Raw genomic sequence first — 25687 nt, forward strand, 5'->3', positions numbered from 1 at the left:
TTTCTCAGAAGATGCACAGGTTTCTTTTTTGAAAAAGTGGGTAGTTATAAAATGCAATTTAGTCTACAAGACACTCAGATGTGGTTGATGCCCTCAAAAGACAAGGGCTTCAACCACATTTTACTCAATTTAGCTCTAATCTGTAATTTATTACCATCACAGCTACTAGTAAAAAAGCTACTAATAAAAACAGTTTTTAAGAAAACAAGTATAAAAACATTTTGACAAACGCAAACAAAAAAGGTCATCACACATTCTAAATCCAAAACTACAAACATGCAATTAATTAGCTTAGCATGGAGCTAGTAAAGATTTGCTCAAAATGCTCATTGCTTTGGCTGAAAGGCTGGACAGTAAAAAGAAAACAACTATATATTGACTACAGTGTATATTCATTGTAAAACTCAGGAAGTGATCCTAAATATAACTATATATACTTATCAAATTAATGTTTAATATATACATTGTCAGTTTAACCACTTCAAAGCTGCAGGTACATCATAGAGTGCTAGTTCACATTAAGGAGTTGCTGTAATTGTGTGTCTTCTATTGTTATTTTTCCATAGGTATACCATATTTAACATTTTTTCTGAAATTGTTCATTAAAAAAGTTTGTTGAGGAAAAAAACTACAAATTCCTCTTATTTTTGAGAACAGCCATCCATTTCCTGTCTGCCTAAACACCTATGTTTCTTCTCTTTCTTCTGTGACTTATGTAGGCAGCCTCACCTGAAAATGGTAAGCAAAGAATTCTTATTTTGTAGAAAAACGATACATCCAAAAAAAAATTAATCTAAAACATCATCTCTTCACCATGCACCACAGTGTACTTCCAGCTTGCCTCATCAAGGTCAAGTCAGCAATTCAGAAAATACCTTTTTCTCCTCTTAATCCATCATTCCCAGGCAGTCCTGGTAGACCAGGGGTGCCATGCTCTCCTCTGATTCCTAAATTTGACCCAGTGGGTCAGGTACAGTGATAGAAGTTGTAATGTATTTTAAAGCAGCATTTGTATGGTAGATGGGTATCTGACAATTCTGTTGGTCTAAAAAGTTGTTCTGTGTCTGTATGCAAAGTGATCAAGTGCTTTCATTTCATACCTCTTGGTCCTCTGGGACCAGGATATCCCATCTCACCCTTCTGCCCAGGTCTGCCTGGTGCTCCAGCAATGCCATGGTCTTTGGAGACAAATTATACAACTATGTTGATTAGGTTGTAGAAAAAACTGCAGTCTCATGTACTTGAAAGACTGCAATCTGTGTAGTGATTGTATAGATGTATGTGGATAACAAAAATCATCCAGTTATAAAGAGAGGAAACCACAGAAAAGAACTAATAAATCTGACAGATGATAACACGTCAATAACATCAGTTCAAATCTTGCGGAAACCAATAATGGGTCAGTTGTCCCTACCTCTAATAAGGCTCATGATCTCAGTCATGTTGCCATAGGAACTATATGAACGGATGGCTCCAGGAGGTCCTGGTGGTCCTGGAGGGCCAGGTGGACCCTGAATAACTTCGGATTGGGAATGGCGAGCGTCTTTATCATCTGCATCCCACATCAACAAACCGTGAGCTGAAAATACATCAGTGTGTTTTAGAATCGCACTTAAGCACTCTCCACTCTCTAAACCTGTTTCTCTTGATGGGTTGAGGTGATGGAGATTAAATGGCAAACAGGAAATGTCAGAAAGATGTACTGAAAGTTTTTACGAAAATCACTGCTTGACTTCATAGTGCCTTTGTAATCAAGATCAGTTGATAGGACAAAAAAAGGAACTATCAATCTGTCAATCCTTTCTGTCTGAACCAGGTTAGGTTTCCTCAATAGGACATGTTTAGTAACCTACATCTTATGTAGTTCACCACTTCTGCTGCAATGCTTCCATAGTTCAAAGTGTCTGTTGGTGGATATTTGCTCTTTGTACTGTTCTGGGAGAATGCATGGATATATTCTGGGACTCCATGCCTGCCCTTGTATTCACTAGAACCAGGACGAGCTGGGGAACCTTGGAGAGTGAGAGTTCCTAAGATAGAATCAGCTACTCTGGAACCTGGAAGACATCATTACAAATTACATGGCTACATCAGGAATGTGTTGTTTTGCAAGCCTGACTGACCAGCATTAATCACTTCTGTTCTAGTGGAAAAGTTGTCCAACTTTGTAATTTAAGATTAACAATAGCAAAGTTTAATGTCTGTACCAACAGAGGCACTTGAAAAAGGACCAATTTTTAACTTTCTGATCATGATCAACTGACAACTGTGTGGTCAGAAGATATATTCCTTTACACACTTTTACTCACTCTTAAGATATTCTTGCAGTTCAGCACGAATAGGCTCCTGTTGAGTGTTCTCGGCATATGACACAAGCCCCCTCGTGATCCCAGGAGGCCCCTGGGGTCCAGGAGGTCCAGGTGGTCCTCTGAAACCAGCATCTATAGATACAGAGGAATAGTTAACTCCAAGAACACCCACTGCCTGAAGAGAGGTCAAGTCTAATGCCAGACTGCCCTTGACTGACAGTGGTGATACCTAGTCAAATATACTTTAAAACAGTACTGATGCAGAAAATTAGATGCATTTTATTGTTGTATCACTAACAAGGACTGTAAATGCTAAAATGTACCTTAAACTATTCACTGTCAGTATCAAAGGGAAGCTCAGTTGAAAATGTTATGTACTGCAATGCTTAATATTTGTCAGAAGACCCAGAACACTGCTTACTCTCCAGGTATTTCTGAATGTCTTCAAGGCCATATGTGCCAGTGTAAGGAACTGGGCCAGGTGGTCCAGGAGGCCCTGGGAAACCCGGAGAACCAGGGGGGCCTCGGGGACCTGATGGTCCAACAAGACCTCTATACTCTGAGTCTATAAATAACAACAACATCTTGTTAAAGTGCAGTCATTTTCATTTCTTTATAAAATTTACACATGGTCTCCATCACATTGCCCTCTCAGGGGCCTGTGTCACATCGCCCTCTCCTTTGGTGAATGCATCTGAGTGTTTCACATATCCTATGTGTCCTTAGAATGGTTACACCCACACCCCTGACTAGGAGTTAGAACTGGGTCCATGGGTCCACTCTCACAATACCATCCCTCTTCTGACATTATTCATAGAGAAGGCAAAGGTCAGTGACCATATCCAGCCTCAGAACAAAGACTTCCAGATGATATGTGTCCTCTGATCACCAGACCAAAGAGCCACCTCACTGGCACAACAATCAGAACACACATTTACCCCCCTGAGTGACATCTCTATTACTGTTTAAGAATCAGATATGGCTTTCTTACTTTGTAGAAGAAGAGAAAGATCTCCATAAATTGGTCCAGGCAGTCCTGGAGGACCAGGTGGTCCAGGGGGTCCAACTTGCCTAAGTATACCCTGCTCTGAATACAGGCATGAAAAAGGTACTTCTCGTGTGGTACAATGTTTACGGGTTCATTATGATGTTTATCGCACTCAATACAATATTACAGTATTAATATTTAAATTGCATTTCAGTCAAGACCCTAATTCAGAATTTACCATTCATGAGATTGAGGACTCTTCCAGCTACTTCCTGAGTGTTAAATCCATAGCCTCCTGGAATACCTGGAGGACCAGGTGGACCTGGGGGACCGACTAAGTACAGCCTCACCTCCTCTCCTGCATCAGCACAGAGAAGATCATTATAAGTAGTGAAACAACTGACAAAACACTACTCAGGAATGAAGTCTATGGGTGTTTCTTAATATGGTATCACATAAGAAACCTAAAAAATAATACACACTAAATAATACATAAAATGTAATATATTTTCAAATTTATCAGCTATCAAAATCAAGTCACAAAATCTCTGCTGCTTAAGATAGCAGATATAACCATTTTGTTCTGTCTTTAATTTACGAAAGTAACTCTAAAGACTCACTTTGTATGTAATTGATAACACGCTTAGCCAAGTCATCATCCGAGACACTTCCAGGAGGTCCAGGAGGTCCAGGAGGACCAATGAAGTATTCTTTAACACCGTCACCTTCATGAAACAACCCAGAGCAACATCAATACATGACAACTTGAGCACTTTAATTCCAGTCAGAGTCTAACTCAAAATTCCTTATCCAGACTGTTGAAGTATAAGACTACCCCAGTAGAGTCTACAACTCTTTGGTCCAGCAATGAAACACAGGCTCCTTTTTTATACCAAAACTGTTCATATTTTCTTTTTAAGATTGGCCCATGATGAAGATATACAATATCAGTCAAAGGTTTGGACAGACCAACTTGTTTGACTACTTTCTACATTTTAGAAAAACACTGAAGGTATCAAAACAATGAATCAACACATATGTGATTATGGTGTGTTAAAAAGATATTCAGATATTGATTGTTTTAGATATTAGTAGCCATGCTTTACTTTCATGATAGTATAAATTATATGTGAATCGTGAAAATGAAAGAAGCTACAGGAAAGATGCTACAGCCAAATACCTACAAAGGGTGAAGCAAGTCCTGAGAAGTCAGCTGAATGGGAAGAACAAGATCCAGGCTATCAACACCTATGCTCTGCCAGTCATCAGATGCTGGCATATTAAGCTGGCCTAAGGAGAAGATAGAAGCCACTGACATCAAGACAATGGAGTGCACAGAGGGTTTTATCCCAAATCCAGCACTTTGAGACTGTACACAAAGCGGAAAGGGGGGGCCGAGGACTAGTGAGCGTCAGATCAACTATCCAGGATGAAATAACCAAGATCCAGGAGTACACTAGAAAGATCTCCCCAAGTGATGAAGTGCTTAGTGAATATAAGAGAGAGCAGAAAACTGAAGAAGATGTGAAAAAGGTGGAGCAGGAACCATCATGAGAGGATAAATCTCTTCATGGTATGTACCACTGACAAATAGTGGAAGTGGCTGATATGGAGAAATCCTACAAATGGTTGGAAAAGGCTGGATTGAAAGACAGCATGGAGGCATTAATTATGGCAGCACAGGAACAAGCTCTGAATACAAGATCAATAGATGCTGGGATCTACCACCCCAGGCAGGACCCCAGATGCAGACTGTGCAGAGATGCCTCTGGGTTCAAAGTGGGATACACCCCTGAAGGTGGTGGATAATGACCAAGCAGACTGACAAAATCACTAAGCAACCAGACATTGTAGTGATGGACAAACAGCAGAAGAGGGCTGTAGTGATAGATGTAACAGTCCCAAGTGATAGCAACATCAGGAACAAGGAACGCAAAAAGCTCGAGAAATACCAAGGGCTGAAAGAAGAGCTAGAAAAAATGTGAAAGGTGACAGTAACAGTGGTCCAAAAATTCACTGGTATTGTATATACAGATAATGTTCCCTTGGCTTTTGAGCATGTAGGAACGAGCATTCACTTTGGAGGAAGTCAGAGAGCTGCTGAGCAACAGCTGGTGAACCAGAGCTGTCGCCCGGAAGTCCTGGTGGTCCTGGAGGTCCAGGTGGTCCTGGAGGTCCACGTGAGCTTATGCCTCCACCTTATCAGAGAGGCACAGGAGAGATTTAATATTTACTGCATGACACAGGAATATGTTAGATTAACTACAGTGGGTTGAACAGTAAGGAGAAATCATAAGAATTAATCAAGCACAGTATTTTCTATTTACCATATGAATATCCTGGGATGCCAGGAGCCCCTGGAACACCAGCATCACCTTCAGAGCATAAATTACAAAATTCATAATTAATTTGTAAACAGAAAACATGAGACAGATAAAGTAATATGTAACTTTCTCATATGATGTGTCCTTTTTCATACCTTTGGGGCCTGGTGGGCCTTCAGGGCCTTGTGGTCCTGGAGGTCCTTGTGGCCCTTCAGGACCTGGGCTCCCTGCTGGGCCTTGAGGTCCTGGTTGTACTGGTTTAAAAGATGAAAATGCACTAGCTACCTAAGATGCTAATTTAGGCACTCGCTAATATGCTAGCTAAGATACTACTTTAGGCACTAGCTAATATGCTAGCTAAGATACTGCTTTAGAAGGAAGAAAATCTTTGCAGTGTACCTCCACATTTTGATTGTGTGCAGTAAAATTATCAGTGATAAATAGCCGCCTGTATAATTCAAATCCAGCTAAAGAGTTTAATTTGATTTACTTTGCCCCAGTAGTAATTTAAATGTTTACTAGTTAATGTAACTCAGTGCCATGCAGATATAACAGAGATATAAATATATCTCTTACCAGCTCCAGGTAATCCTGGATGACCTGGTGCTCCTACAGGATAAAAAAAAAGAAAAATAAATGAATAAGTCATAAATTTAAAAAAACAAAAAAACAATTAGCTTAATTAAAGTTTTAAAGTGTTACTCAAAAAAAGACTAACCTTGGAAACCTTGATGAAAGTGAGAAAGAGATAATTACATAATAATTACACTCTCCATAATTATTAGGGAGACAGAAATTTCAAAGATAAATTGTCTATTTTCTTAGACTCAAACAAGGCTTTGTCCTGCTTGAGAAACTTACATGATTGATGTGTCTTAAATTTGAACAGCTAAATTACTAAATACATAAGGAAAGGATGTTAAGTTGTAAAGAAAATCATACCTTGAGGCCCAGGAGGTCCAGGAGGTCCAGGAGGCCCAGCAAAGAAGGTTTCTGTTAAAGAAATATTTAAAAGCAACACACTGAGAATATAATATGAACAGAGAAAATCTGAAAATCATGCCAGTGTTATGCATTTGAACATCACCTACCTGAGGTGGGTACAAAGCTTCCTGGTTCACCTTTCTCACCAGGTGGACCAGGCTTACCAACACCTGGACAGCAAAAAAAGACATGTAAAAAAAACATTTAGGATAATGTCATTCACTACACCTTTAACAGTACTGTTTATTTTCTTCGGTTTGAGAACATAGCACTGCTAAGTCAATATGTAGCCAATGTACCTGGCTCTCCAGGTGGGCCAGGGGGTCCTGGTGGGCCCATTTTGCCTTCACCTGTAAAAACAAATCAAACTTCATTACTGCAGTGCTGCTCAGTGAAGCTAAAATACTATCAAGTTGTTAAGGTAACAAAAGTTCAATTTACCAGGAATCCCCTGGTCTCCAGGGGGTCCAGGAGGTCCAGGAGGTCCAGGAAGACCAGGAACAGGTTGCCCTGTTAGGTGAATTTGAAATGAGTGAGTTTCCACAGATGTTTTTTAAAATAAGGCTATGTCTAGCAGATCTATAGTCTGTTATTTAAAAAAATGCCTTACTCTCATACTTGGTTGGTTCAACAGTTTTCACAGAGATGCCAGGCTCACCATCATCACCCTTGACACCCTTATCTCCCTTTGGCCCTGCAAAAAGAATTCTCATGAGAATGCAAATAAAATCCCTAAAATATTCATTCAGAAACCATATTAATATAAAATCTGATAGTAAATCCTATAATCTTTAAGCAATCCTTGATAGGGGCTGATTTCCTAAATGGATAAAAATGTGATACCTGGTTGTCCAGGAAGACCAGCAGGGCCAATGGGACCTAAGAAGAGGCAAAAAAAATATCAATTACTGACACAATTATTATACTTGAATTTTTATGCTTGTCATTATGCATAATTTCATCACATAATAAGATTTGCACATTTATGTTAGTCAGATGGTCACCTCCAACCCCTACCTGACAGTCCAGGAGGTCCAGCAGGTCCAGGGGGTCCAGAAGCTCCAGGTGGTCCAGGTATAGCTACAGTGTTGGAGGCAGAGCCTGTTAGGGAAAGAAAAAGGAAACAATTGTTTTAGTACCATCACATTCAATTAGTAGATCAGGAAATCAATCCCAATTTAAGCCTTAACAAAGTCTAAACTGGAGGACAGTGCCTTTTAGAGAGCTGCTCACCTGCACTGATAACTCTTCCAGGTTCACCGGGCTCACCTCAAAGATAGCAAAAAATATATAATGACCATTTTACAACTTTCCACTTGTTTATAAAGGAATTTACTAACAAAAAATCTTAAGGGACATTGAAGGTTCAGGGATATTACCTTTAGCTCCGGGCTGACCCGGTGTTCCTGGCAAACCTAGGAGCAGGAAACAAAATCAATCAGACCCTTGGAACCCTTAGAGATGCACTATGATGTACTATAACTGTACAAATGATCTCTCAGTTACATTTTTGTAGATTAGTTCAATATTTGTGGTTAGTAAACTTTAATCACTTGATGTAACGTCTGATGGATTAATAAAGGAGAACATACCTGGAGGTCCTTGAAGTCCAGGTGTTCCTGAAAATAGTCACATGTATAATTAAACAATGACTCATAATGATCATTAGTATTGTAAGTAAATCACTATTTTGAACAAATCTCCACAAATTGATGCACATATATTGAATTTTTACTTTCTTTGCTTGAATTAATATAAGTACCTGGCACTCCAGCATCTCCTGGAGGTCCAGATGGCCCACGTGGACCAGGTAATCCAACCGATCCCTGGTCACCTTAAATTTTTATGTAAGCACAGTTCATATTGGGAATTCAGGTTCAGTCAAGAAGTAAATATACAGGAAAGTTTTCATGCATTTTACACACCTCGTGGTCCCTTTTCACCATCTGGACCAGGGGCACCTGGAAAATTGTCGAAATATGATGATAATGATAATGGTAATGTTTAAAGCAGTAGGACTGTGTAGGTATAAGTATAGTATCTTGTAGGTGTAGAAATATGATAGTGATAATGCATAAAGGAGTTGTGTTTTGGAAGTGCATACACGAGTTTCAAAGATTCTTCAAAATAGACTCAATATCTGGATGAATGGTTAGAAGCATATAGTGTTGTTCTTAAAGGAGCTAAAGAAAGCAAAATCACATTTTCCTTGCCAGTTCACATCTACTTCTCTTATCATTGTGTCTACCAGATTATCACGTGTGCAATCATCTTTACAATTCCCTTCAGAGCTCCACCCCACTCCAGCCTACACCCTTCCCTGCCCCTCTGGGTATGTCCCTCACCACCTACCTGCCGATCCTTTAGATCCCTTCTCTCCTGGCGGACCTGCAGGTCCTGACTGACCTGGTTCTCCTGTGAACACATTGATGGTAGAGCTTTGACTACTGAAGAACGATGACAAATCCAGCATGCACATTGTTTGTGGACAAAGCAACATATAAGTAATACTAAACCACGACAGCATGATCTTTTTTCCTCTTGTCAGACTGATTTTATTCTCAGTGATTTGGTTGAAGTTTTAATCACCTACCGGTCACTCCACGGGGTCCTTTCTCGCCTTGATCACCTATTGTAGGAAATATGACTTTTGAATGTACAGCTACAATACAGCTAGCTTTAACTACAAAAACAGTTATGGAATATAATTCATTTAAAAAATATTTGTAGGATGTTTCTCAAGTTTTGACCTTTAGCTCCAGGTGGGCCTGCCAGTCCTCTCTCCCCTGTGAAAAAAGGAATGAAAATGTTTGAGATAAACCTATATTGTTAAACAAATCTCTGCATTTTAAAACCTTCTATTTACCCTTTGTTCCAGGATCACCACCATCTCCACGGAAACCCTGAGGACCAGGAGCTCCTGGAAGACCTGTGTTCCCTGGGGCACCAGCCTCTCCTGACATGGACACATTGTACATTACAGTTTTTTTGGAAGAAAATAATTTCTTTAATCCAGTGCTTGATGTGTCTGTCAATTGTGGAGTCAGAGCCACATCGAATTTCACCATCAAAATACCTCCTGGGTATTAAATAGTGTGATTTCTGCATATTTTCAAACATCTCCTCAGGTATAATGGCTGTACCTCTGGGGCCGGCAGGGCCAGGTGGTCCAACAGGTCCAGGTGCCCCAGGATCTCCAGTGGACCCTAAGAAACAAGAATGAATGAAAAATGACAAAATGCTGCTATAGGCTGAAAGACAGCATCAGATATTTAATGTACCTGAGATGCTGGGAGAATAGCAACAACAGTGGAATCTCATAATAAACAAGGCTGAGATGTTTTAGAGGGTTTGCTAGCAGTGGAGACACTGGCCAATTGAACTATACTCCTAAACCCAGTTCAGCTAAGAAAGGTATTTTGACTACAACTTTACATAACATAGTAACTGGTTAGTCTCAATTTATAGGTTTGGCCTAGGTATAAGAGCACCAAAATGTCATATCCTTTGAGGATTTTTACATGCTGGTCAACTTCTTTGAGTCTCAAGAAATCCAGACTGCTAACTTTGACTGCTCCTACCTTTGTCTCCTTTCTCTCCGGGTCCAGGAGGGCCTGGTTCTCCTCGGGGGCCTGTCGGCCCTTCACGGCCCCTCTGTCCAGGTGGACCATCATGTCCTGGCTCACCTGGTTTCAATCACACACCCATGTCTGTTTTTATACTGAACAACGCTAAAGCCATTGTTTCACCTGTTGTTGCATGATTTGCTGATAATCAATGTTCTTCCCGGGACTCCAAACCCAGTAGCTCAACAAGAACTGCAGAGGTTAAATGAGTAAAAGTGTGCTTCTTGGACCTCACCAGCACTTCCTTTAGGTCCTCTTGGGCCTTCTTGTCCTGGATGGCCAGGTGGACCAGGAGGTCCTGGTAGAGAGACATTCAGAGCATTAAGGTCAATCTCTGACAAATCTCCTGACTGTTAACAAAACAGGAAAGAAGATTTTCTTCTTACCAGGCACTCCAGGAAACCCTGCATCACCTGAAAATGAAGTTGAAAAAAAACAAACATTTGTACGTTCAAATGTAACCATGGTGAGATTAATCAGAAATGTAGCCCTCCCAGTGCTAGTGACCAATGATAGTTTAATAAACCTACACCGAGTTGCCACTTTATTAGGTACACCTATCTAGTTGCATGTCGCACCTTCTTTGGCCTTCAGAACAGCAATATTCACCTGGCCATGGAGTCTGTAACTGGATGCAGCGTGCCAGAATGTTGTTCTGTACAGGAATGTCAGGACAGTATATTTGCTGCACATTAGAGGACCGTACACAGTCTGGTTGCAGAAAGCCCTTTCTGCCTCACACCAAGGATGCTTAACATGGTTCTGATCCAGCAATTGTATAGCATACAGACATCACCAGCATGTACTGTTAATACCAAATAGGATTTGCTGCTGTTCTTTTATATTGCTTGTGACAAATTCTGATCCTTCTATCATAATATAAAAGGAGCCTAGCTCCATCTGAACAGGCAACTTTTCTCAGCTCCTCAAAGGTCCAGCTTGAGACCACTAACAATAACTCTAACCCAATCATTAATATCTGGTAGTTATTTTTCCTTTTTTTTGAAGGTCGGTTAGTGTACATACTAAACTGGCAACTCTGTGTACATGGACTATGGTTGTTTGACTTTATCTACCTTTAACTCCAGGAAGTCCCTGGTCACCTAACAACAAAAGACGGAAGGAAACAGTTGAGTGACACTGACTGATTATTTCCTACTACCTTCAGATGGGTTCTAACCATGGTCCTGACTTTGAAATCGAGAGTGTTATGAACATGTAGAGATATTCACCCTTGGGTCCAGGCTCTCCTCTTTCTCCCTTTACTGAAGAAGCCAATGTAGCTACAGGGATAATGGAAGGATAGATGAAATGATGGAAGGATAGACAAAATAATGGAAGGATAGACGAAATGATAAATGTCAAAGGAGATGGGAAGCTTGCTGGCTTTGGAATTATGCAAAGAAGCAAATGAATGAATGAATGAACATATAAACGCCAAACGTTTATGGGTTTGAGCACCTCTGACACTCTCCGACTGTAGTTCTGACTGTACGAGTTGTTTTATGGTCCGCTGCAGTGCTGCAGGGTCTGGCTGGCCCGGCTCGGAGCCCAGGTTTATGGCATTGTCCGTACGTGTGACTGAGACATCCAGAGGGTCCACTATGTTTATTGACGAGGATGACAGGCGGCTGGTGTGGGCAGAGGCCGAGCTGGCCGCCCCACCTTCCAGCTTAGTCACGCGAGCCTTCAAGCTCCTCACCTCCTCCGCTGTTACCACACACACAGACACATGCACACAAATGCAGTGAATACTTGGAGATGTTTACTTTCAAGCTACGATTATTTCATTTGGGATGGTTTCTCAAAAGACTGCATTGTGAACGACACCCAAATTTCATTAGCTAACTCAAAGCTAGCTAACGGCAATTCCAAATGACCTCATCAGCTTTCTAGCACTAATTTTGCAGAAATTAATTTTGTTGAGCAGTGCTAAACCGTCTCACCCAGAGTGATGAGTCCAAAGAGGAGACCCAGAAGAGAGAGCAGCAGGAGGAGCAATCCCAGCAGCCACTTCCACCACGTACAGCAAGAGCAGAAACCCAGTCCAGCACTCCCGGACTCATCTTTACGAATCTCTGTAACGGATGCTAATTATTATGTAACATGAGTTTGACACCCAACATAGTCACAGTAAACACTTTTCGCCTTCCTAATAGAATTAAAATGTGATCAATATTTTAGTGTGCTTTAACATGTTCTCTACAAAATAAGTACCTGCATATGTGGCCTTGTCTTTGGTTGAAGCTTTTTCACCTTGAAAGTAGAAATTAAGTCATTCTGGGAAACCGGCAACTGATGGAATTTGCTATGGAATAAATGTAACCAAATCTCTGAGCTGACCAGCTGACGCTGTGGTCGTTTCTCTGGTTCTGGAGATCATCTTTTTCTCTCGCTTCAGTGAGTCCTCAGAAAACGAGCCTGTTATGATGGGAAAAAAATTCAGCATCAATAATCACACCAGAAAACAAATACAGGCTAACCTGGCAGAAGTCAGCTAGCATGATTCAAATGAATCACGCGAACTGATTTACACTAGTATTTATGCATTTTAGTACTTTTGGCCATAGTGTTATTAAAGTTATTATAAACAATGTAAATGTAAAACAATGATGATACAGTATTAATCACATTTTGACTCTAGTTAAAACTATAAAATACATTAGATCTGCATAATTCATTTAGGTTTAATTATTATTAGTGAACATCGCCCCTTACTCAGTCCATTCGCGGATGTGGTGGAGGTGAACTGTTTGCCCGAGTTTTTAGACATGACGAGCCTCTCGCTCTCTTTCTTCGCTGGAGTGTTCTCTTTCTCGAGCAGCATGAATTTGTAGTCTTTAGCGAACACATCATCAGCAGGACCAGGGCTGCTGGGCACGCCTACAAAACGACAAAGGGAATGAAGCTGAAGTGAGATGATGGTTTAATTTCAGCTGGTTTATGTTTTGAATAAATGTTGTGCTTCTTCTTTCACCAGCAGTTATGGTGGATATACCAGGGCCCACAATGTTCTTCTGCACCCCATAAACTGCAAAAAAAGGAACGAATACACACACACACACACACACACACACACACACGAAAGAAACAGTTCATCTGCACTTCATAAAAAACATCACTATTATGCAAATTCATCAAAACCACGCTTACACTTTGCCATTTATACACTAAACTAAATCTTAACATATCTAAACCTTTTTATAATCCATGAAAACACCACAGCCCACAGCCAACCCCTGTACATATCATCACGTTCATTAAAATGTCAAGAACAAACACACATAATGGTTTTTCCATTCCCATAACCATGTCATCTATGGCTTCAAAACTGACGATGGGTGCAAATAAGTGACATTAACATTTATATAACTCTGGTCTAAAACAGTTTCCCAGTCCTGGACCTGGAGTGACCCGCCTACATGTCTCGACTCTACAGCTAAATGATGACGCCTTTGTGGGTTTACGTTAGCTGTGTGACGGTAGACACAACACGATGAAGTGCAGTGCTGGACTCCTCCAGGACCAGGTTTGGGAAACACTGCTTTTTGAGTAACCTTCATTAACTAGCACCTTGCTCAGATGAAGAATGGCCTGCCTACATGTCTACACCCATGACCTCTGAGTGTAATGACTGCTGGGATTCTCTCTCACCTGTACCAGCGCTCAGTCCATGGGCAATGAGGGCAGCACCTCCACTGGTTGCTAGGTTATTCTGCATGCCATACACTAGAATTGCCAGGCCACAAAACAAAAGAACTTTAGAAGTGAAATGAATTGTCCATTGCTTTTTGCTTCTTTTTGGTGTACTTTAATTTAAAAACAAGATTTATTATAAAGCATTAAATCTATACCATGGCTAAAATAAAATACCTTAAATTGAAGTCTCAGGGCTTATTGTGTAACTCTTGATGTAAAAAAAAAGGTCTTTCACGCTTTCTTGTTTCAGCTTTCTGTTGTCATGTAGTTTTAAGGACAGCTAATATCATTGAATGCAAAGCTATAAGGTAAGTGTACAAAGGTGTCCTGTGGTGGTGAGTGATTGGTATTAGAAGAGTTAGTTCTGAGAGAGACCTGCACTGCCAGCAGAAAGACCACTGCCCATGGAGGAGGAGCCCAGGCTCAAGTTATTCTGAAGACCCACTACAAGGAGCAATACACACAGAGCACCAATCAGAAGATCAACATGAACACATGAACAACATGAGCACCACACACACACACAAACATAGTTGTAATAAACTAAAATTAAAAAATGAAAGCCTAAAAAAATAAACATCATGACAACCTCTCAAGAGCCATCTAAAAAAACTCATACTGCTGGATCAAAAATTAGTATTTAAACAAAAAAATACATTCTAAAATTTAAATAGTACTATATTTTGAATTAAAACCACCTGAAACTGAACCGAATTTCACAAGATAATAATGTAAAATAAAACCACATTTCAAACAAAATTATTGTATTGTATTGTATTGTAACACAAGTCAAAGTACAACATAAACACTAAACACAAATTATTATGAACACCTACATGAACAATGGACACCTCAGTACTCTTTCTCTTTCTCTCATGCATACACCTCACACACTCTCTCACTCTTTTTCATGCGTACACACCTCACACACATACCATTGTGCTGTAGTGTAGAGGTGGGGCTGAGGTTGCTGGGATTGGTGTAATAGCCATATCCACGATACGCACAGTCCACAATAGTGCTGTCATAACCTACTAGATAAGAAAGAAAGAAAGAAACAAACAAACAAATAAACAAGGGTGGACACCAACCAATCGCGATGAGCGTGCGTTTGAAGGGTGTATGTACGTGTCACCTGAGTGGCTCTCGAGGTGTGTGTCCACGCTGGCTTTTTTAGGGATGGGCAGAGTATTAGTGGGAGAACGGGGCGGACTGCTGCTACTAGAGCGACTGCCCTTCAGTAGTTTCTTCACATCATCTAACTCAGTCCCTAAATACACACACACACACACACACACACACACACACACACACACACACACACACACACACACACAATATCACTCAGTGCTTAATTCAACGTTGTCCCTCTTTACTGAAAACACATAGACAATGTTTTACAAAGAGCTGAGTATTATCGAGTCAATTGGAAGGCTCTTTACTGACATCTAGTGGACGGAGAGGCACTCTGCAGTCTGGCTCTAATCTCACTCTCTGGAAAAACAAAATGACAATAATCGTCTTTAGCTCCTGCAATTATATCACAAGCATTGGGGCGATACTACAGGAGTTTTATGTACCTCTTGTTTGGGTGCGCCCCCTGGTGGCTGCACTTGCAGCTGCTAAAATGAAAATGGGAGAACAAAAGGTTCAGTTTACACAGGACAAATACACTTAGGTTATTTTTGTTTGTTTAAATCAATATGTTCATATTGTTTTAATTTTATTTATCAACAGTATCAAACAATTATCTTATCTACTTATTGTCATTATTTATATATTAAATGTATTAAATTATTATTAATTAGAAAGAATGATTTAATCTGTTCACTGATTGATGATATAATCTTTAAACTGATATGGAAATATAGTTACCATACTCCTTCCTGGTGTATTCAGGTGAGGAATTGCCACTGGAGCTAGCTAATTTTGAAAAAAAATGTGACATAGAAATATTACAGTTACATAAACATTAAAAATTTTGTGCACACACTTCAGTATTGTTATTTCTTACTCATTATCTTCTACTACCATTGCGATACTTCCATTATGACAGGTTCAGGACAGAGGGAAGAAGTTAAAGGTCTTGACCTCCCACTCACCCTCATATCGTTCAGAGCGCAGAGTCAGGCTGCTCTTCCTCTCAGCGGGGCGTGGAGAGTAGCTAGCAGATGAGGAGGCACCCTTCATCGCACCTCCTGAGGAAGAGGCGCCGTACTTGGTCACCGTGACCGAACTGGACGCACCGGCCGACATGGCCAGCGATGAGGCCCCGCCCCCGGGCGTTGCTGTGGAAACGGACGATGAGCTCACCAACTCGCCAGAAGAGCTGGACGCAAACTGGGAAGAGGAGTGTGACCCAAAGGCACGTGAGGATCCTCCCGCTGCCCCTGACGAACCCCTGACCGGGACGACGGGGATGGAGGTGGTGGTGCTGGAATCTCTGGCTGAAGGCTCCGAACCCCTGGCAGCTCCACCTGGGGTGGCTGTGCGAGAGAATGCCCCAGAAGCACTGGATGATGTGACAGGTGTGTTGCTGCTGGCTGCACTGGTTGAGCCTCCTACTGAAGAGGCTGGAGGAAGAAATAACAGAAAAATCAAACATAATTGTTCCATTTCACAGTGGAATAATTAAGATTGCAACTATAAAGGTGACATGATGTCCTTAAAGGGATGAAATGCTATTTTAATTAGCTTGTTAATGAAGCAATAGGCATATACAAAGCTATTACAAAGTAGACAAAGTAATATTGAGCTGTTATTTTTAGTTCATAATACGCACAAACCATTTAAGGTGAAATAAAGAAATAATACAAATTGAAAATATTAATTTATCATTGTTTGAAGCTGTTTTGAATTTTCAAATGGAATTAAGACAACACTAGCCTATGCTATCAATAAACACATTTCATTACAGAACATGATGTACTCACAGGATATGACATAACTACTGCTGATGCTTCCTCCTGTACTGCTCTGGTTAAGGACTTTCTTCTCCACCAGCACTGCACCTCCTGAAGCAGATCCAGTCCCAGAACCAGAGCTGGAACTTGAATTTGAGGTGAGCACACGCTGGGTGCTCACTGAACTACTGCTGCCCTCTGGTGGAGAGACAGACATTAGCACATGTAATGGTACCACGGGTAGCATACTTTAAAGTTGTTTTCTTGATAATTTTCTATTTTTTTTTTAAATCACTATCAAAAATTATAGGTTTAGATTAAAATAATAATCCAAACTCACTTGGTGGAAGGGACGTTAATCTAGTTGTTGTGGTTACTGTCTCTATAATTGGAAGAAATTAGAAGACAAAAAAAATTATGTTGCATTTTACCATGACCACTACGTGTCTTACACAAAATACAAACAGCAATTAAAATGCAAACAAACAAATGATCCAGCAACTTGCAAGCTTGCTGTATTCTCTGTGCAGCAAACTATAATTGCTGAATGATCTTTTTTTTGTAAATAAAAAGGCTTTCTGTGTACACCCCCCTCAAAAAAGTAAGCTGTTTTTGAACTGTTTTAGTTTAACTGTTTTATTTCACTGTATATTATATAGTCTGGTGGTTCTTATTAGGATAAAAAAAAATTAGGATAAAAAATGTGCTGTATTAACTTTCTGAGCATTCATTTTCACATACCTTTCCCTGAAGTACTTGATCGCCCCTCTGTGTTCACAGTCCTGGTTGTGATTAAATTGTCCATTCCATGTTAACTGTTTGAAAATAAAATTAACAAACTAGCACAGAATTTACACAGCTGCAGTGTCAGTGAAGACATTAAAATTAGCTTGACTAAACCACTAAAATTGACCAAAAGCACTCTAATCAATATAGATCACAGATACAAAAACAACATTCATCACCAGAAAACAAAAAAGGGTATTTTTTTTTCCACCAAATAACCACACATCAGTTACATTTAGGACCTTGGGAAAAGTTTTAAAAAGTTGTCTCTAATTATGGTTCTACCTGTAACTACAACGTAAGCCATGGGATACTATGGAGTTCTTTTTGGATCGTTAATTAGATATAATCACAATTAGATATATATATAATGTATATAATGTATATTACATATAATCACAAATTGGGGGTGGGGGGCGTGTATCAGGAGGCACAGCAGGTGGAATATCCACCACATCACACAGAAATATAAAATACCAAATAATTAGACAAACCAAAAAATTGGCTGCCATCGACGGCACACTTTCCATCATCATATTTTATGCATACTTACCAAACTCTATCCTTCAGACCTTAGTGCTACCTGCAGCTGTTCAGTAAAAATCAATGCCTAACACACCCTATGAAGGGATTTTAACTATGGCATCAAGCATTAATGCATCTGGACTCCACAGGTTTCAACATGACTGCTCTCCTTAAGGCAGCAGACACTTATACTGTTACCCCATATGAGACAGATTCTGTACATTTTATGAGCATTTCTTGATGGCTTTTAATATCTTAATGTCTAAGCACTGCTCATAAGTACTTAAGTTCATACTTTATCCGGTCAATCAAATGAAATTAAAACTTTCACTACACCTACTTTAACATAACCAAACCAAACCAAACTATTGTTTGGTGACAAGAAGGAATATTTTTTTCTATGTTCATAATTGTGATTAAAAGACTTTTACCCAGCCCACATCAAAATTGTAAAAGACATTTAAAAGAACATTTCAACCATTGTTTTTTAAAACCTTTACATTAATTTGTTTCACAAATCATTGAAGTAACTGAGGGATTATACATTTATTAAGCATTATAAACACATTATAAAACCAGTATAACCAATCACACAGTTTAATTATAGAAATAAGATAATCCAATTGCCCTGTTTTTTTTCTCTCTTTAATAAGAATGCAATTAATGCAAAGCTAGAAACATGGCATAAACATGGTGAAATAATGCATTAAACAGCGGGTGAATAGCACCTGAGCATGTAGATCCATGAGCATCAAACATATACATAGTACATGCATGTGGATCCACACAGCACACACACTACTGATCACCTCACCAAAAACCTGAACCTGCCAAATCTATCATTCGAACAACAGCTAATTCAACTTCCCATTAAATGAGTACAGTATGCTGTGATGGTATCTACTGTATAAGATATGTGAGGGAAATGCGAGAAGAGCCCTGATTGGTCAAGAACAGACCAGTTTCAGATGCACCACCATTTAAAAACAAACCTGGGGACCTCGTGGTATGCATTTTCACTATTCAACAAAAGAATGAGTTGATAGAGCCATTCATCTAATCTTTTCCTTTCTGTTTTTTTCCTTAGTGGGCACTCTTCCAAAACCATACTTGTCAAGACATAAATATTCTTAGCACAGATTTCACAGCACACTTCTAGATATTACAACCCTGATTCACAGTTAAGTGTATAAGTGAGTGTCTGATGTGTGTGTGTGTGTGTGTGTGTGTGTGTGTGTGTGTGTGTGGTTCTGTCCCAAGGCTAGTTATTATGATGTTCCACAGGCTTTCAGTGTTGTGGTTTACCTAATATTTTAACTCATGTCATTACAGTAAAACGGTGATGAGCATCTCTTGGCCACAAATGATGGAAATAATAGGCCTAATTACTGCATGATATCCTGTGATTAAACTGCACTGGGCTGATCTTCTACCTTCATTAGGTTTTGATTGTCAAGTTTTACATGCAGACATGCAGACAGAAAATCAGATAATGGATGTCACAGTAGATCCCCCTTGCTTTGATATTATAATAGAATCCATAATTCAGAGGAAACCTTTACTTAACCAAGCATTCATAATACATAAAGAAATAACTCTCATGATGATGACGTTTTACCAGCAAAAGATCCCTGCTAAGAGAGCTGACAGAACACACTAATACTAGTTCATGGACAGCGTACCGACAAGTAAACAACAACGGTACCAGCAGCAGTTAAGTAGCTGCAACAATACATCTACATGAACTGATTATCTGTCCTCTAGTCTTCCAATACTTGTTATGCAACTGCACCACGCTCGGCTATGCCTGTGTTAGATCTTCTAAACTAGCTGCACGACCAAAACCCAGTGCATTTGAACTTGAAAGCATACTTTTGTAAAAGGTAAAACGAAACCTAGCATTAGTATTATTTAATCGATAGGTTGTCTACGCACGCACGCATGTGGTACAGTTAAACTGCTTACAGATACTGCAATAATCATCGTTAAATAAATGTTTAATTCTCACCTGTTCTCCCTCTGTGGAGAAATTGGTTATGCTTTCTTCTTGTGTACCGCGCTATTTGAGTTTCAGGTGCCACAAAACTGAATATATTTAAGGCCAGGTCACAGTCAAGTGACTAATCCACGGGCGGGTATGCGTGTGCGGTGGGGACTTATACAAGGCCTGATGTATATCAGCTGCTCTGACTCAGTTTCTACGTACAAGTTTTAACTCGCTGCCTGTGATGGACACTTTGTTAGGCGAGAAAAAAAAAAAAAAAAAACCTCGAGGCAGTTTGATTTTAAACAGAGACATAAGATAAAAACGCAATACTCCAGGTAGGAATTATGCGCAAAGATAAACTGAAGTAATATGACTGTATCTATCATAACCCAGCCTTTTCAAAGTGCTTTGTATTTGAATATTTTGATCTTCTGCATATATCTTTCATAAATGTAAATATAATTTAGGATTGGATGAAACAAAAATGTTGTTGTGGAATTTCCCCCAGTTTCTATAAAGGAAACCTTCTAAAATGCTTTTTATGCTAATAATACCAAGTTGCTGTAATTTATTGGCCGGGCTTGTGGGAAATGATTTTATTGTAAGCTGTATCGTGTAAGCTGTATCGCGAACTCCTTCCAAATTCCTCATAAAGCCTCTAAAGTGCTTTTTCTGGTAATACCAACACTTACAATCACCAGAAAGGTATTTGAGGTTAGAGGTGGATTTCATCAAACAAACAACACCGTGCTGAAATGCACCTGCGTGTGTCGTATGTACAATGTGCCATTAATGGCAAATGAGAATTAAAGCTACAATCTAGATAGACTTGCCCAACTTAATGTAAAAGCAATATGGTAAAAATGGGGCAAGTTATGACTAGTTGTTATATGAAAATATACGAAAGAAATGTTCATCTGAGTGCATGATTGATGGTAAGTATGTGTGTGTGAGAGAAATAAAGAGAGAGAGAGAGAGGCAGTGATATACAGGTGACGTGATTATTTTGTTACAATAGAACCTGTCAATCGATGAGATATATTAGACAGAAAGTGAACAGTTCAGTCTTGAAGTTTATGTGTTGTACGCAGGATAAATGAGCAAGCATAAGGATCTGACAAGGACCAACGGTGTGTGGGTGATTTTAAAAGCTGTTATCTGTCTGTAAGACGTTATCTGTCTTGAGTTTGAGAAAGGTGGTATATAAATGTAACTAATAATAATAATAAAGTCCAAAATGTGATGGCTAGAGTACTAGTTCAGATCATCACCAAAACTTTGAGTCTTATGTGGTGTCCCCACTGCGCAGTGGTAGGTATCTAAAAAAAGTGGTCCAAGGAAGGACAACGATGGGACACAATGGGAACGTGAGCATCAGGACCTGTCCATGGAACAATGGAGACAGGAGGCCTGGTCTGATGAATCACATTTTCTTTTACATCATGTGGATATTACCTGGAGAATACAAGGCACCAGGATGCACTAAGGGAAGAAGGCAAGCTGCTGAGCATTGCTCTGAGCAATGTTCTATTGGGAAGCCATGGGACCACCTCAACATCACTGCAGACAAAGTACATGCCTTCATGGTATTGACTTGACCTCCAAATTCTGCAGGTCTGAATCTGATAGAGCATCTGTGGGATGCGTAGGAAAAAACAAGTCTAATCCATGTCTAGTCCATCTCACAACTTACAGGACATAGAGGGTCTACTGCTAACGTCTTGGTGCCAGATACCACGGGACTCTTTCAGAGGCTTGGTAGAATCCATGCCTCAACAGGTCAAAGCTGTTTTGGTGGAACAAGGGGGACCCACACAATATTAGACAGGTGGTTTTAATGTTATGGCTGAGTAGAGTACAAGCTGTTCAGGGATGATGGTCATTCAGTATATTCAGGTAGTCACCTGACCTCATTCTTTGGGCACATAACATTGCTGAACCTAGACCTGACCAACTGCTGCAACTCCAGATCATAGCACTGTCCCCACAGGCTTGTAGGCACTAGGCATGATGGGTGCATCACTTCAGCCGCCTCTCTTCTTACTCTGATGCACCCATCACTCTGGAACAGGGTAAATCTGGACTCATTAGACCACACGACCTTCTTCCATTGCTCCAGAGTCCAATCTTTATGCTCCCTAGCAAATTGAAGCCGTTTTTGCCAGTTAGCCTCACTGACAAGTGGTTTTCTTCAGGCTACACAGCTGTTTAGTCCCAATCCCTTGAGTGTGGAAATGCTCTTACTTTCACTAATAAACATATTGCTGAGTTCTACTGTTGTTTTTCTACAATTTGATTTCACCGCACGTTTAAGTGATTGCTGATCACGACCATTCAAGATTTTTTTCTGACCACATTCCTTCCTCGAAGATGTTTCCCCAGTGTCCTTCCACTTTTTAACAATGCGTTGGACGGTTCTTAACGTGATTTTAGTAGTTTCAGCAATCTCCTCAGACGTTTTCTCTGCTTGATGCACGCCAATAATTTGACCCTTCTGAAACAGATTAACAGCTTTTCCACGACCACAGGATGTGTCTTTCGACATGGTTGTTTAACAAATGAGAAGCTACTCACTGCATCAGTTAGGGTTAAATAACTTGTGGCCAGCTGAAACATAATGCAGTAATTATCCAATGGGAGGCTCTTACCTATTTGCTTAGTTAAATCCAGGTGGTGACCTTTTTTTTTGGCCAGATATATATATATATCATCTTTTAGTCAGGAGCAAGGCGTGAGTAACGGCAGGTTAGAGACCATCACTGCAAAGCACTGGACTCATGCACCTGTGGGGGGTAAATAGGGTAAATAGGGTAAATAGGGTAAATAGGGTAAATAGGGAGAAGGTAAAGAGGAGCAGGAGAAGGGAATTACTAATAAAATGGTGATTGGGACTGACACATCCACACATCACCCATATGGGAAATTATGGTCTGTCTAAATAGTATAAAGTATAAAGGCCTACTACATTTATTTAAGCTGTATCAACTTTCTGAACATCACATGAAAACATGTTTCTGTGCCATAAGACCATTACATGACAGATGTTATGCACTGGTCTTGCAGCAGGTAAACACAATGATTGATTCCTTTTGTTAAGTTATTCATCTACTTTTACCAAAGTAGATGAAAGTTCTGTTCCTTGGCTTATCAAGGTGTCCAGATTTACTGCATCCTGTGCACACACCCCTGGTTAAAGCCTGTCTTCCTTCTCTCTGACCTCTGAAAACTAGTCATGAATGCTTCTTTTAGGTCCGTCTTTACCAGTTTAAAATTGACTATAATCAGTTGAGTTCTTAAGAAGGCCAGATTTGACCTTTAACATTTTAAAAACTACTGCCCTAATTCTAACCTTCTTTTTAGTAGCAATTTGCTAGAGTGTGTGGAGGCTGCCCAGTTGAAAAGACCATTTAACTTTCAACAATATATTTGAGCAGTTTCAGTCAAGGTTCTGAGATAACCACAGCACAGAAACTGCTCTGGTTAGAGTTACTAATGATTTGTTGGATGCAGTCGATTCTGGGTTACTAAATATACTTGTTCTCCTGGACCTCTCGGCTGTATGTGACACAGTCTTTCAAGATATTGTGCTGCACAGATCTGAGGACTTGACTGGCTTCTCTGACATCTGCATTCAGTACGATCTGAAGTAGATGGGAAAGCCACACACGGCCTTTGAAAATGTAGACGTTAAAGAAAATATGTGGAGGACTATACCATAGTAGTGAGTATCTTCATAACACATAGTCACTGTTTATAGACATTATTTGTTTATCTAAGTGTGTCCTAATCTGTTTATGCATTCCTGGGATAAACTAAAAACAAAGAGGCCCAAAAGTGGCAGCATAGCAGTGGCCACTGTCTGACTGCAGGTCAAGCACTTTAACCACTGAGCTACCACTGCCCTCTAGTAGCTCAACTATTAGCTAGCTAGCTTCCCTTGCTTAATAAAAAGCTTGCATTCATATTTTTCTGTGATTGTCTGTTTGTTTAGTTGATCATGTTAAAAAGATGATGAAATCTCAGCCACATATTTATAAAAGATAAGAATGAAAAATATAAAAGTGTTAAAAACTTGTTATGTCTTTATGTACTTTAACATTAAAAATCACAAAGGCTAATCACAAAGTGTTTATTGGTTGATTCAAAGACCTGGATGGCTAAGAAGTTTGAAATAATAAAATCTAAGACCATAATAATTGCATCTGTAGCCACTCTGAAGAAAACTAGACACTACACCCTGGCTGTCCCTGATTTTGTGATGTCTTACATCACTCAGATTAGAAATCTTTGCATCACTTTTGTATCCACATTGTCATTTGAGGGACATATTAAAAACATCACTGAAACTATATATTTAAATCTTAAGAACATTATAAGATTACATCCTACTCACTCCCACCGTGTAGCTTAGACTGTTATTCTCACTTTTATTACATCTAGACTGGACTAATACAGCGTTTCCTTTGGGCTTTCTGTCTGTGGGTTCAAGAAGTTGCAGCAACTCCAGTACTCAGCTGCTACGGTTCTTATCTATTCCAGACTGTGGAAACATATTACTCCTACTCCTAGCCACTTACACTGGCTTCCTGTTCAGTTTTGCATAGAGTACCTCTTAACCTTTCTACTCCCCTTCATCTTCTTGCTCACATTGGTCCTCTGACACTCACCTGCTCTCTAGCCCACCCTCCAGGCTACATACTTTCAGCGTCGGCGCTTTTAGCATAGCAACCCTAAACTCTGGAACACTATGCCTTTACACCTCTGCTCTTTCAAAAAAACAGCTGAAAACCTATCTCCTCCACATTCCATTTTCTCACACTTGGTCCCTGACTAAATATCTTGTGACTACATATATGAAATTTATTCTAGATCTACTCATTGAATTATCTCTGATCATACTATAGATTCTTTGTTTTTATTTAATCTTGTCGTGTTTTTTACATTCACTTTAATTTCCTATTTTTTATTTCTAATTGTCTTATTTTATATTAGCTCTAATATGTTTATTTATGTATTATTGTATTTTGATTTTATAATATTAGCTGTAGCTCTGTTCATGTACAGTATCCTTAGGTATTCTGAAGGGCACTTAGAAATTAAATTCTATTATTATATTATTATTAATGAAAGCCTGCCTCTGTCTCTGGTGTTTTCTCCTACTGCACAGTCTGCTGATATGAAATTATGTAGTGAGCAGGGTGGGGGGTGTGGTATCAGTGCACACTCAAACACACACCTATGCATACTACAAAAAAATCACTTCAAACTCCATTTCTGTTGATTACCACCGCTCAAGTTTAAAGTCTTATTCATGCACCTACTCCACACCAGGTGTTTGAAGTTGAAAACAGTTATAACTGATGATTCACAATGACTCACTCATACTGATATGAAATATGTTATTATGACATTTCCTCATAGAAAGTCATAAATCTAATATGATTGAGAACACTTCTGCAATCATATAAAAAATATACTGACAGTTACGTAACAATGGAATAATTGCCTTCGTACAAATTCTTGCAGTCTCACTGAGTTTCAGGATTCATGAATAGC

General features: G+C 39.6%; 1 protein-coding gene across 1 annotated transcript; it reads right to left on the reverse strand.

The window, feature by feature from the left end:
- Positions 1-676: 676 nt before the first annotated feature.
- col17a1a (collagen, type XVII, alpha 1a) lies at positions 677-17638 on the reverse strand. Its single transcript, XM_035535100.1, has 53 exons — positions 17575-17638; positions 17174-17215; positions 16864-17031; positions 16033-16503; positions 15806-15853; positions 15511-15552; positions 15377-15424; positions 15066-15200; positions 14866-14961; positions 14306-14374; positions 13886-13960; positions 13209-13262; positions 12950-13114; positions 12575-12652; positions 12449-12487; positions 12178-12309; positions 11693-11941; positions 11464-11514; positions 11308-11334; positions 10618-10644; positions 10467-10529; positions 10187-10291; positions 9749-9811; positions 9472-9561; positions 9356-9391; positions 9199-9234; positions 8958-9020; positions 8531-8566; positions 8368-8439; positions 8198-8224; positions 7985-8020; positions 7839-7874; positions 7623-7706; positions 7449-7484; positions 7216-7299; positions 7047-7115; positions 6905-6955; positions 6713-6775; positions 6564-6614; positions 6198-6230; positions 5777-5857; positions 5625-5672; positions 5376-5495; positions 3918-4022; positions 3536-3655; positions 3301-3396; positions 2731-2874; positions 2310-2441; positions 1854-2057; positions 1415-1579; positions 1101-1178; positions 876-947; positions 677-729 (listed from the first exon to the last, which is right to left on the reverse strand). Exons 1-53 carry the CDS (start codon positions 17636-17638, stop codon positions 677-679), a joined length of 4632 nt encoding a protein of 1543 aa, XP_035390993.1.
- Between the last annotated feature and the right edge of the window lie 8049 nt (positions 17639-25687).

The sequence above is a fragment of the Electrophorus electricus genome, chromosome 16, assembly GCF_013358815.1.
Source record: "Electrophorus electricus isolate fEleEle1 chromosome 16, fEleEle1.pri, whole genome shotgun sequence".
NCBI classification, from domain to species: Eukaryota; Metazoa; Chordata; class Actinopteri; order Gymnotiformes; family Gymnotidae; genus Electrophorus; species Electrophorus electricus.

Excerpts from the sequence above, each read along its gene's own strand:
- col17a1a (XM_035535100.1), bottom strand. The coding sequence starts at position 17,638 with ATGGACAATTTAATCACAACCAGGACTGTGAACACAGAGGGGCGATCA. Across the intron at positions 9,392-9,471 it reads TGGTGATCCTGGAACAAAGG|GGGAGAGAGGACTGGCAGGC; the intron begins GTAAATAGAAGG and ends CTTTTTTCACAG. Across the intron at positions 2,875-3,300 it reads TCTTTCTCTTCTTCTACAAA|ACTCAGAGTATAGAGGTCTT; the intron begins GTAAGAAAGCCA and ends TGTTATTTATAG.